Raw genomic sequence first — 13,650 nt, forward strand, 5'->3', positions numbered from 1 at the left:
AGTCATTTTCTCATTTAAAGAACCCCTTTAATACGACCACCCCGTTAATGCGACCAATTTTCCATGGCCCGAAGGTGGTCGTATTAACGGGGTTTTACTGTATACCTAAAACAGGCTGGATCGAGCTCTCTGATATTAAGTCACTGCGCGAAGACGGCACAATAAAATGCTCCGCGTATCCATGACGCTGGCTCAAGGACCTGAATTGAAGCGAGATGGCCGTGAGCGATGTTAGGCGAGGTGAACGTGTTGCGTGACACGTACTGTGTACACATACGTAACCAATCGCTCAATCGTTAGTCCCTCGTGACAGACGCTTTCGTTTCGCAGTGGTAGACGAATCATTTCCAATATCTTACGGCGCCAGACAACACTTTTGCATAAAATTCGCCACTATAACATCATATAAAGTTGATTGTATTGGATAAAGGGAGTAGGAACAGTCTAGGATTGATCGACTGTTCTGTTGACTCCTACTATGGAAAAGTCTATGGGGTAGAAGAAAATCATCTACATGTTGTGACTACGCAAGAGGAGATATAGCTTTGATTTACGAGGAAACACAGAAAAATCCGGAAGGAATTAATCATCAAACAGCATACAATGAAACCTAAAACTGAAGATGGAAATCGGATGGTTTTTAACCAGCGAAATGGATTAATTTCGACGATGTCGAGAATCTTTGTCGGGGTCTTCCTTGCTACTCTATTCATCCTCAAAGATTTGTCCGGTGTTATTGTCTTGGGAATTGCACGGCTTTTTAAGGAGTCCTTACGATGGCTTATAAAAATAACTGTCAAACTTGCCGAAGAATTAACAGTCACTTTAACACGAGTAATTCTCCGTGGTGTTGAAGAATTATTGATCATCGTATTTGGCATCATCGTACAAGTGTTAGACAGTGGAAGCCACGTAATCATTCGAGGATTGCGTCAGATGGTTAGTCTACTTTGTTATTTAGTCGTGGTGATCGTGTTTTCCCTCGGCTACGCTGCTCTTCGAATAATCTCCATCTTTTCTCCAGGGAGATAAAGTTCTGAAAAGGTTACAAAATCGTATAATATGCTAATATGATCAGTGGTGCAGATATGCTGATAGTGACAAACACATGTAATGCAACTTCTCTTTCTCCGTAGTAATCCTATTCGCAGGCCGACATAATTTCCTTAACAATAACTGGATTTATTTAATTTTCGTTTGAAACAAAAAAAAAATGTGTAATAATGAAGCATAAATGAGCACTCGACGCTCGATTACTTACTTCTTGGACTGATTGCGTTTGCGTGAGTAACAGGATTTCATAATTAACATATCTGCATTGTCACGCAATCAACGCATGATTGTTTCCGTTTATCGACATGGGTTTCATGTGTGTTACAACTGTCGCTGGAGCTTCATGGCTCTCAACCAAAATGCAGAGGAGACCTTTGGAAACTACAAGAGCAACAAGAGTTACCCAAGTCTGGGTTTCGTATTAATTTGAACTGATTTGAAGCAAAGATGAGTCTCTGTATTGGTACATTCAGATTTCGATTTTGTCCCGCTTTTTTGAATACATCAGAACGGTCGATAAACAATCGAACATGAATGCGAATGCCGGCAATTCGCAGAATATTTGCTAAATTACTGGAACCTTTATCTTCATACTCATCCTAAAGCGTGAGGACAAACCAGCGAACATTTGAAAGCTCCGGCGTGTGTCATCTTAAAGAAACGAACATCTACAGCGAAATTGACATGGCGCCAAAGAAAGCGAAAGAAACTGACACATCTCTTGCTCGTTTCATATTCCGAAACTTTATCCATGAACTAGGTCGTCTGGTTCTATATGTTATCTGCAATTTCTACCTATTCTTGGTGTGTTATACGGGGGAAGGAATATACACAGTACTTCAAGTATTCTTTGGACTGATTCGCGAGGTCTTGAAAATTCTGCTCGTGTTGGCAGCTCGAATAGTGTCGGAGATCAGTTTTGGGACAGCTCTCATTATAGAAAAGATCGTTGGTGCAATTTTACATTTGCTTCTTCTATTAGTTGTAAAAGCAGGAAGTTTAATCAACCAAGCAACGCGAGAACTTGTTGAACTGGCGGGATATGGTGTTTCATCCGCTGTCTTCATTACCATAACCGTGTTTATTCTATGGTTTCTCGTTCCTATGCTTGAGGAAGCTGGTCACGCAATCCTGCGCTTATATACTGTAACGTGACAGGACGTGGAGTAATAATGTAATAACGTGAAGAGGGTTCTTTTTAGTTTTGAAAACAAATATAATTCATGACCTCCATGTGTGCATTCTCAAGGTCTAGCAGTAACAGTAGCGGTTGTTGTCGTGAGGTTTTTTTCCGTTTGTTTTGCCCACATGGATATGCTGTATGCAATCTGGGCGATGATGTTGAACTCAACCAATGGAGGACTTTTTTCCTTAGTCTCGAGAGAGTTATGCCAAGACGCAGTAAAATGCTAGTAAAAACTGATCCTGCAGGTTGTTAAAACTCTAACACTAGTGTTAGAGACAGGCATCTTTTTTCAACCCATCAGGAGCCAAAGTGCTTTACATTACTAGTCGGAGAAAAAGCAAAAAAAGATCAATTTTGTTGGTATACGTAAATACAAACATTACGCCTTTGGGACAAAATAGTTAAAGAAAACCGGTGGGCCAGAATTACAACGAAATAAGCTTTGCATGGGAATTATTTCAGGCTTTGAGTAACAGTACCACCAATTTCGTCACTGCAATATGTTGAATATTATTCTAATTTAATCTATATGTCTTTCGAAATGTAGTTTGAAACCAAAATGCGGGAGCTGGTATGCAAATAATACGATGCGCTAAAATGACCTCCATAATACTATGGGACAAGAAGAAAAGAGATATGTTATGACAGAAACTATAAATAAATTGTTGTCGTGGAATACTTAGATACTTTCATCTCATAAAAAGAATAGCAAAATGGCTGATTATCAAGGATAGTTATTTCTACATGGAGTCAGTAAAATATTAGTTTGCAGTTTATTAAAAGATTTCAAGATACCTTAACTTATATAAAGGGAATGCAGATTATTCAGTCTCTATCCAACAAAACTAACTTATTCTCACCAATTTTCGTGCGTTCTAAATTTCGCAAATTTCGCGTTTTGGAAAAAGTCGCAAAAATTATTACTCGCGAAAAAAAAAGAGAGCGCGAAAATTAACAAGCGAAATTTAACAACAGATTATGTCGGAAAACAAAACATGCACGGATTTTAAAAGTTCTGAGTCACGGTCTTGTTGGTACATGTAACTGTTCAATTTCTGTCCTTGAAAATATAGTCTTTGGGTCTTGTATTCAACTATTTAGCACTCTTTCTTCGATTCACTGTGATCTTCAGCTTGTAATTCTGCCAAAATATATTTAGTAAAGTCATCAAATTTTCCATTTGTGGGCACCTGGTAGTGAAACGGGATCCACAGATCAAGATTTGGGAGATTAAAGCAATGGGGAAACCGCGAAATTAAATCTACTTGTTTACAGTTTTTTTTCCCCTGGAATCGCGAAATGTAATACTCGCGAGACTCCGCTTCCGAATTTTCGCGAAATTAAGTACCTGCGAAAATTAGTAAGAATAAGTATTATATTTAAAAAAAAAATACAAATTATTTAGTTATATCTGGTTACATCTAAGTACGCTTGTTTTGTACAAGTTTAAATTTCCACATAGAAATACATTGTGGTCTTTTCCCCTTTTTTTAACAGTGTTTGGGTAACTAAAATATCGTATCTTTTATTTTCTACCTGTTAACCAACACCAGAGTATGTCCAGCTCATTAACACGGCTGTTTAAAAGTAAGCTCATTGTAGGATATTTTTTCTATCTTAAACAACGACAAAGCAATCAGCATTTCAACAGTGCTGTCAGTTGACTTTCTATGCCAACGTGATTTCATTGGATGAAATTAAGAAAAAAAAAAAAACATTCAACGCCCAGTACTTTTAAATTTGGGAATGGACATGGAACCCTAAATTTGTTTTAAATAAAAGTGCGGAGTCCATGTCACAAGCCGGCGACTTCTTAATGGACCATATTCGTATTCCCGGTATTGGACTGGAACTAGCTTGCAACTGAGGCTAACGCGGGGAGTCTTGTCAAATACAAATGACATTTTTCTCTTTTGAATGATATTTCCCCACATGAGACTCCATTGCAAGTTAGTTCCAGTTCAATACCGAGAAAACGAATACGACCTATTTTGCCGCACATAAAATCCTACCCCTTACGCCTTGGATATGAGAAATCGGAAAAGCTAGCCATCAAAAATATGTGCCGTGTCAGTTGACAATCCGGTTACACATAGTAGTCGAACCTCTCTACAGCGCCCACCATGGGGACAGAGGAAAGTGGCCTGTATAGAGAGGTAACAGTTATAAGGAGGTGAGGGTGTAATATGATACTTGAATTTTTTCGGGGGTGCAACATACTTATCTTTACAAAATGCCTATTGTAGCATGTAAATATGTAAAACAATCAAAACATATTGATGAAACAGGACCCAGACAGAAACTGAGACCAACGATGAGCAGTGTGGATCCATTTTCGTCACCTTAGCTTTTACAACAAAAAAATGGGGTTTTGCCTACACTGTTCGTCAGTCGTTGATTAACTGGCCGTTGTGGAGAGGTTACTTTGGCACTTGAGGCACGCTTTAGTGGTCGTTGCCGTTGTGGAGAGGTGGCCCCTAGTGGAGGTTCGACTGTATCTTTTGTGGTCAACTGCATTGCTGTTAATACTCTAATAACGATGCAAGCTAATTAACGCTTTAAAATAGATATCTGTTATCATAATAACGAGAAGCGGCTCCCGCAACATGTGTCAGCCAATTCAACGATGAGGCTACTCATTAGCTTTCTTTATAATCGGATCTCACTGATTATCTCCTCCTCTCAAGTAAACACCTCTTGCATCAGTAAACAATTGCACTGTGAATCATAGTAGACTGTGTTTCGCTCAAGATTTGGAAAAGTAACAGAACAAGGGCATCTTTAACCAGATAAAAATAAGTGATCTATTAAGGTTCTACGACATTTGTTCGCCCTGTACGATATTTTCCCACCGCACAGTGTAGATACCAAAGTATATTCCCAGAAAGATAGTGTACGAAAGAGGAAAGAAGATCCTGGAGTACTTATCCAAGTAGCAGATTTCCTCTTCGCCTTCTTCAATAGTCTTTCTAATCATCTGAATCATGGAGGGCCTTCTATGAAGCTTTTTCAGCTGCGCGCGGTTTGGCGGCTTCCGTTTAGTCTTTGGCATATTGCTCCGCGGATCTACAATTCTGACGTTTCTTCCGCCACCATTATGCGTGTTGCAGTTGGCCTCCGAATTATCCTCCGTTTTTATTCTACCGTTTTTAAAGTCGTATGTTTTACTACCAACTGACACTGTAACACACACCTAAGAAAGCGATTGATAAAAGTTCAGATTAGTTCCGCTCTCACCTCTACACGCTATAGCCGTCACGTGATGATCTCTCCAACAACACCAAAGTGATTATTCCTCAATTCGTAACGTTCAGTACGATCAAACCCTTCAAGATATAACGCTTATGTTTTGAAGTATAACCGTGCAGAAAGTGGTCGAAAAGGGGAATTCGACATGCAAGTTTTCTGTTGCGTCTATTTCCTGGTGAAAAACTCGGCGGTTTTTTATCCAGTGTTTTACCCAACGACAAACCATTTGCTATGGAAATTTAACTCAATTTCATCTGAACAGTTTTACATTTTTTTTTTTAGGACTAGCTTAGATGCCAAGCAAAACCAGGCGATAAATGGCTCATAATTGACTTAAGATAAGGCCATAAAAAGATTTACTGGTTTATAACCAGCAAGCTAGGTGTGCAGTTCCAATTTTATATTCGTCATCTTAAACAGACAGTGCTCTTGTATTGGCACAATACGTAGCTTCTGATATGAGTTAGTGACAAAGCGTGAGCTCAAGATGGCTGGATATTGGCCAAGTTCTTTTAGCCAATATCTAGACATCTTGACTGAACAAGCTTATATGAAAAAAGGACACTACTTTCTTGCGGGACACAGCTGGCAATCCCGAGCGGGCAAGATAGCGCCATCTCGCCTACTCGCGTAGCCAATCACAGCGTAGGACTCGATTCATCTTGCCCATTCATGGAGCTACCAGATAATAACTTACCTTCTCGTCCTCTGATTCGGGGAACAGTAACTCAGCCTCGCGCTGCCGATCTCGCGCAATCGTTTCTTTATTTTTCTCATTCTTCTTTTTCTTTTCCTTTCTAGTCTGTTTCAAGACTAACACGTACTCAATCAGCGTCATGAACACGAATACAAAGGAACCCAACAAAAAATAATCCACAGACTTGAGATAAGATACGCGAGGCACGCTGTCATTCATTGAGCCCCGCATGAAGCTGATGGTTAGTACCGTGGCTATCCCCAGTCCAACGCGATCAGATCCGTCCGTCTCGTCAATCCAGAAACTCACCCACGACAGAATGACAACGCAGATACATGGAATGTACATTTGGAAGATATAGTACATTGTTCGACGCCTGAAACGTATCGTGGCTGTAAGACCAGCAAATGTCTCTGATGAATAAGAGGAGAAATGCTAGTTCAAAAACGTGGTATAACTTACAAATGTAATTGTTCTTCTTCGTATGTGTGCAGTAAGGTTCCAAATGTAAGGCCCGACCCATTTCCCAATAACTCTACCCCCGCCTCTTCACACCTCTTTCCGCTAACAAAAAAATTGTAATAATAATTCCGTTTATAAGCCTTCCCGCCACCAAAGAACATTGTTCTTTAAATAGAAATAGACAATGAATACATCTTTCAGCCAATTAATGCTCGGCAGACCTAAACGCCTAACCAGATTGGCTCTGACAATCTACTCACCAGAATGATAAACACTGTGTTTCCCAGCTCTTCTTGCTGTTAAAATATCAAACTGTGCCATTTCATTGTCATAAATGTAAATGTCGGTTCCTATTGCTTGCTTCCAAGTCAGATTTAGATCCGTGTTTTCGAACGAAACTAGAAAAGTAATCATGTTAAAAAAAAAAAAAATTGTATAGTATTTTTAGGATCTCGGTGGACTAAACATGACGTAAAATGAAATAGATGACCACGAAAGGCCTAAATACCAACTTAATTAAGTGTTGAGCATGTAGGTCGCTTTCAAGCATCCGTCAATTGCCAGTTTCAAAACAATGGCTTTTCTTAAGAGAGACATTTTTCAGGTAGTACTGAGGAGTTATAATGAATACAGAAAATGTGTTGATTGTGTGTGATCTTTGCGTCAATGTAAACTTTAACAACTTACAGCTTTCAAAGGCCAGGTGACAAATCTGATCATCCAAAGGATAATCTCTCAGGTCCACCCTACAAGAACTTCGAGCGGTATATCTGTGAAAGGCGAGAATAGGTCGATGAGGAAAAACAAGCCAACTTTTTGTATCTTACTTCAAATTTGTCCTCGAGACTGGGTTTTCTAGGGAGATCAAATTATGCTTAAAGATGATTTCCAGTCCGTACTGCGCACTCTCGGGAGTTTGTTTACGTTTTTCTGTTTTGAATTGAATAATGCAGCATGTTGCAGCTACTTACATGAGGTAAATTCAAAGTTTCGTGTCAACTGCCATCATGATTACGAAGTAATATATCAAATACGAACGACCGTGTTTGACCATATTTCCAAACACCGAGAGGAGAGTTGAACGTACGAGGCGTAACGGAGTATTTCTGACGAACTTCGAGGTGTTGGGAAAAGTGGTCAAACACTGTCTTGAGTGTTTGATATATCTTCTCAATCGAAACTAAAACTAAGGAGAAAATGAAGAAATAAAATCGTAGAAATCTATGCTAATTGGATCAGATTTCCAAACACTGTCACAGTCATGATTTTCTCAGTTGATTAAACTTGGTGAATTATTAATGAGTTTGAGAAGCGTTATACCTCGTTCGTTCCGATATCACCAAGTGAAACAACTTTGTAGCGTTCAAGTCAAAGAAACTGTTGGAAAAAGAATTTAAAATGCCTCAAAGAGAAGGTAAGCAGTTCATAACGAATAACATCGATTCGCATTCCATCGAATGAGACTCTCAAACTTTGGGGTGCTGAGACTGCGCAGTACGGACTGGAGATCATTTTTAAGTCTTCAGTGGACTGTTTTAAAAGGTAACGACCGCAAATCATGCCGAATTCTCTTCTGCAAGTGTTACTCAGGGGCATTAGAGAAAACAAACCTGTTCATCTTGGCATTTCGTTGTTCAATTATTATCGTATTTTGTATCTCACGTACCTCAAAACCAACATTATCGTTCCATTGCCTAGATGCACCCAAGCCTTCTTGTTAACAGCTACCAGCTGATGGATTTTCGTGTCGATTGAATTTATAATGAATGTGTCCGGGAGCCAGAGCTTGTTTGTTGCGTCTCCGCTAAGTATTATAGTTTTGTTAAGACCGAATCCTAGTCGAGGATCTCGCCAGAACTGCCCCATGTATAAGTCAACTGAAAATTCCTAGTGAGAGATTAAACGGTATGACTTTTAAGAATGGATCGAGAAGTGGTCAGTAGCTTAAGTGAGTGAATCTATCAAAAGCTTTGGCTTCTGTCCATGGCAATGTTTTTTAAGACATTGAATTAATATTCTAGTTGCATTTAGTCTGGAAGTCAAATTAGAATCCAAACAACACTAGTTCATGGGCAGTTAACCTTGTTAAGACGGCAAATGAGATTACGATACAAAGGGAATCGAATCCACATAATCATGCTTCGAAGCAATTTAAAAAAAAAAAAATCACAGTTAATGCGTCATTCATACTTTCGACTTGATCATACATCCCTTGATAATGTAAGAACTTTTTAAGAGAAGTGTTGATATATCGAGTCAGTTACATTCAAAGCAAAGTAAAATAAACAATAATATCTCAAGCATGTTAAGGCAGCCAATGGCTCCTCCACTGGCAATTTTAGGATTTTAAGAAATATTTAAACGTTGTTTTGCTCTAACAACCACCAAAACGTCAGGAAAAATGCATTTTAGGGTGCTTAAATCTGTGAAAGTTTAACTATTATTGGTCACGTGATTTTTGGGCAAGATTTGCAAACTCAAACTAAAAGCAAACCATCGAATCTTGCTTGACTTACCGCGTAGCAACTCCTTCTGTCCTGTATGGAATGACATCTATTATTATTAAGAAGCTTTTAAGTAATAAGGCATGTCACGTGACCTATTTTGTATAATATCCTTTTAAATCAAGATCGAGATAATATCCTTTTAAATCAAGATCGTAGTAGGTACTTGATAAGTACCTCGGCGTGCATCTGGACCCGACACTTAATTTTGACACTCATTTTCAAAAAATTTACAAGAAGGCAGCAGGAAGAGTGAACCTCTTACGGCGCATCCGTTCCAGTATTGATACTTTTACTGCCCAACGAATTTACCAATCGATGATTATGCCGATATTTACGTATTGCGGCTATACTAGTCTTGGATGGTCAGAGTCCCGCAAACGCATGATCCACCCCATTGAGACCCGAAGCCTCGAAATCATTTCCCCAAAATGCAGTTCGCAGAACTGTGATCTTCGATTTTTAACTGTTGATAACTTTTTACAAAAAAGAGCGTGCTGCTTTGTATTTGACTGCCTTAATGGAACTGCATGCTTTCCATATAAAGACTATTTTCACCGATTACATCATAATGCTCGCAACAATGGGAAAACTGCAAAACTACCAACTGTCAGACTGGATTTTTAGGTGCCTCGATTTTTAATTTATTGCCTTTAAGTTTAAGAAACATTAATTCTAGAGTTTTATTTAGGAAAGCCTTAGACGATTGTTACTTGTAATTTCTATTGTATTTTTAACGGTTTTTAATATGTATCTTATTTTATATATCTTAATAATTCTTGTTTATTAGTTTTTAATTGTCAGCAGGACCCCGTTGATAACAGTACTTTGTACTGAAGGGTTATCCTGAGGAAATATTCGATTATTATTATTATTATTATTATTATTAGTCAACCATACGGAGCACATTTATAAAAAGGCTTGTCCTATAATGACAGACACACTGCGTTTGATATTCATAATTCATCATCTTGACAGCCCATTTTTAACATTCTTTTTGTTGGGACAAAAAGAAAAACAGATAACAGGTCATATGACCAAAATTATTTTACACCGTAAGCCATAAATCAGTTAAGGTTAACAGGGCTTATGAAGCTGCAAAGTTTGAAAGTTCTTTTGCTACATTTTCGCACAGCTATGAGCGCTTTGAGAATTTATGCAAATTAGGTCTTGAGCCATACCTTAACATGCTTTAGAATAACGTAAATAAGTGGAAAAACATCAAAGAAGCAATGACTAACATAAAAAAAAAAACCGACAAATAAATAAATAGATAGAAGAGTTTCACCGTGAACGTTAATTCTCTAGGCTTATTTTTCCGAAGATGTAGCTTGTCTAAAGCCTATGGGTCGATCCTTACCATATTGGTTTCACTTAGTTCTCCAAAGGACAGGATAAGTAAATCCATTTGGACATCTAGTGTCTTAACTACAATAAAACATCGTAAGTTGCGTTATTAGGATATCGTCGTCTCAAGTCGGGCGGGTTTCATTGAATATAATATTATTTACTTTCCACCTTCAGTTTTCATTCCCATCTTTAGTAGGCATTTTTCCTTTTTCATGTCCTTTTATTATGTTGTTGTGCCCTGGTGAAAGGACAAAATGCCTTCTTCCCTGTTTTAGCTAGTTCTTACCACACACAATTTCGTTATAAATTGTCAGAAATATTGTACAATTACGGAGGTTTCAAGCTCAGTGTTGAAGATTTATGACCTACCGTCATAAAAGGGTCTAATTCGCTTATCATAGGTTTTGAACACGGCATCTAACAGGCGTGACATGTCTTTCCCCGCCAAAGTCTCGTTCATGTAATTGTTTTTAAGAACTGGCAAATCGGATTCTTTATTAGACGACGTCTTCACATCCCTGGAAAGAAGCAAGAAAAAGAAAACATGGATCGTCTGATTATCGGTACAAGTGACGTAAACTCTGACCTGCTAACAATTGGAATGCTTCAGGTAATGACTCAGAATGACGGATCGGATCATCTCAGGAAAACGCCTCAACTCAAGACGCAAGACAGTTGCTAGGAGAATTGCGGACTATCTGGGAGACGTGTACACTTCAGTTATTTCTCCCCAAGACCGTGTTTAAATCAGCTTGTCTAATCGGAGTTTTTTGGGGTGGAAACCCTTGCACATTGGTAAAAGGAAAGAGAGAAAAAAATAGTCGCCTTTGGAACCTCGAGCCGGGTTCCTTTGGTTGCTGTTTGAAAGTTAATCTTTCGCACACTTCCATTATTGTCTACTCTTGAGTTTCCCAGGAGTGAAGACAAACTCAGTGGATTAACTCTGATAATATAATTTCCTCGGTTCTCAACATATCTTAAGCTGTTAGGGTCACATGCAAAGCACAAACCTGCCAGCAATGGAGGGGCGAGATTTATAATTGTGAACATGTTATAGAGAAATTAAAAATACAAATCAAAGGAACAAATGAGCATATACATACGAGATTTCCACAGCATCTGCCACAGACACGTTCCCAAGAATCATTCGAGTCAGGTTAGAGTGGGGGTGGATACTTCGAACAGTTTTCCTACAAGAAGGATTGTATTCAACATTATTTGCCGACGTACCGATGCAAGATGGTTAGGAGATAATTAATCTTTATTTTCTTTTTGTTGCTGTTGCTGTGGTTGTTAAGGTTGTGGTGGTGGTTGTTTGGACTCCATATTTATTCTTCGAACACATGTTTCTACAACCCCTACAGGGGGGTACAACAATTCGTGCAACGTCACATCCGGGTTACAAAACAATACAAAACCACTTATCTAGAATGTTCGGCTTGTCACGCAATGTCACGTCCGATCTCTAGTACAAAACGGCTAGTCTAGAAAGTCCAGCTTTCAACAGTGGTGGTGATATGTTGTTGCACTCACACTTTTGAGAACAATTATCACTGTCATATTGTCATTATATTCTACATCTTCATACTTTAATTTGGAACACGACCTTTCCATTGTTAATACAGCAAAGGCACGACTTAACTGTAAGGTTTCATTTAATTGGCTGATGGTTTGTTACACAGAATTGTTTTAGCAAACTGTAGTAATGGAACGCCTTCGCAAATTCTAGTTACTCATGAAGAGACTGGAGTGTGCTTATATGTATATGGTTGCCGGATTTGATTTGGAGCAAGTTATTATAGCTCTCAGGTTTTCTTCATTGAGTTAAATTTAAAGCTACACTTACAAATTGTATACAAATTGCAACCTGGAATGTGTATTAGGTGTTAGGTTTGAAATGAAAAATTCGTCTTACCTGTGCATAAAATGTACATCATGTTTGGCGGGTTTGGTTTCGTTCTTCTTCTTGGTATCCGTTAAGGACCTGAAGAAATTTTAAGACGTGTTATACTGACTACGAGCAGTTGGCAGAACACGCCATCTGCTGTCAATCTATCTTGCCTCCCAAATTCCTAAGAGGACCCATTTTGTTTGGTCCATTGCAATAATTAGTAGTATTCTTGTTCAAAACTGGATCATCGCATGCATAATACAATTCAAGAGTTTTCATTGGCTTAAGCATCATGATACATGAGCAATTATACCATGTTCTACAGATATGGTAAGCGTGCGCGTTTTTATTTTTATTCCACTGGGGCTTATGGTCATCTCGGCGTCTTGCTGACTATCTGTCATCTCATATCCAACACGCGCTCGTGGAATAATTGTTAAACACCCTAGCTTTTGTATAACACCGATTAAGTGGTACGTTTGGTTGAAAATGACAGTGAATCTTACAAAAAAAAAATCATTTGTGATTTTGTATTTTCTTGTCAGGTGGCTGTATCGGCTGAAGGCGTTACTGTCACGATGCTGTCAGTCATTTACAACAAACAAAGGCTTTCAGAAGTGCACGAGTGAAAGAATAAAAATGCAAAGTCGTCAAGGTTTTGTTCAACTTGAAATAGTTTTCACTTGTTCACAGTACGACAACATCTTGCCTAAATCAACACACGGCCGTATTTCTGCGAAGAATATTGCTTAATTGGAGAATAAACAAGCACACCGATGGAAAATTACTCGAGCATGTTACAAAGATAGAACCGTTTTAGAATGAAAATATTTTTCCCATCAACAATGCTATTTTCTCTCTAACATTATCCTGAAAAATAGATGCTTAAAAGTGGCACTCGATGAAATCATAGTATTTACCTGCTCTCTGAAATAGATTTCCACAAGTGGATCTGGCAAAGAATTAAGACAATGATTTGCTGACTGTACCACATCTGGGAAGGTTGTAAATTAATTCTAAGGCTATAGCCGGTGCAGCTAAATTGGATACAAAAGAAATAAACACCGTTAATGAGGCTATAAAGATCCCTTTTTACACTTCGTAACTTTCGAGACCCAAAAATGATCTTAATCTACTTTCTCCTCACAATTTCAATGCACAGTGCAGCACAGAAGTGAAAAGAGTTGAGGATTTTATCACTAGAGACAAATGGTGTTGATCGGTGAATCATTTCTGGTATTAATTATGAATAAATATA

General features: G+C 38.4%; 1 protein-coding gene and 1 long non-coding RNA gene across 2 annotated transcripts in view; one reads left to right on the plus strand and one right to left on the minus strand.

Moving 5' to 3' along the window:
* The first annotated feature begins 177 nt into the window (after nucleotides 1-177).
* LOC149118519 (uncharacterized) lies at nucleotides 178-7,302 on the plus strand. Its single transcript, XR_016209553.1, has 2 exons — nucleotides 178-2,227; nucleotides 6,290-7,302. It is a non-coding gene; the product is annotated as an uncharacterized LOC149118519 (long non-coding RNA).
* Nucleotides 2,990-13,650, minus strand: part of LOC110043615 (gamma-aminobutyric acid receptor subunit beta-3-like) — a 23,974-nt gene continuing 13,313 nt past the window's right edge. Inside the window, exons 2-11 of the mRNA XM_089297194.1 lie at nucleotides 13,313-13,429; nucleotides 12,417-12,485; nucleotides 11,605-11,691; nucleotides 10,871-11,019; nucleotides 10,512-10,579; nucleotides 8,314-8,534; nucleotides 7,335-7,417; nucleotides 6,908-7,045; nucleotides 6,186-6,598; nucleotides 2,990-5,432 (exon numbers count right to left, since the gene is read on the minus strand). Coding sequence (XP_089153320.1) covers nucleotides 5,055-5,432; nucleotides 6,186-6,598; nucleotides 6,908-7,045; nucleotides 7,335-7,417; nucleotides 8,314-8,534; nucleotides 10,512-10,579; nucleotides 10,871-11,019; nucleotides 11,605-11,691; nucleotides 12,417-12,485; nucleotides 13,313-13,386 — 1,680 coding nt within the window. The 5' untranslated portion in view covers nucleotides 13,387-13,429 and the 3' untranslated portion in view covers nucleotides 2,990-5,054. The remainder of the gene's footprint in view (nucleotides 5,433-6,185; nucleotides 6,599-6,907; nucleotides 7,046-7,334; nucleotides 7,418-8,313; nucleotides 8,535-10,511; nucleotides 10,580-10,870; nucleotides 11,020-11,604; nucleotides 11,692-12,416; nucleotides 12,486-13,312; nucleotides 13,430-13,650) is intronic.

This window comes from Orbicella faveolata, unplaced genomic scaffold (assembly GCF_042242905.1).
Source record: "Orbicella faveolata isolate gen_17 unplaced genomic scaffold, um_ofav_v1 contig_1, whole genome shotgun sequence".
Classification (NCBI taxonomy): Eukaryota; Metazoa; Cnidaria; class Anthozoa; order Scleractinia; family Merulinidae; genus Orbicella; species Orbicella faveolata.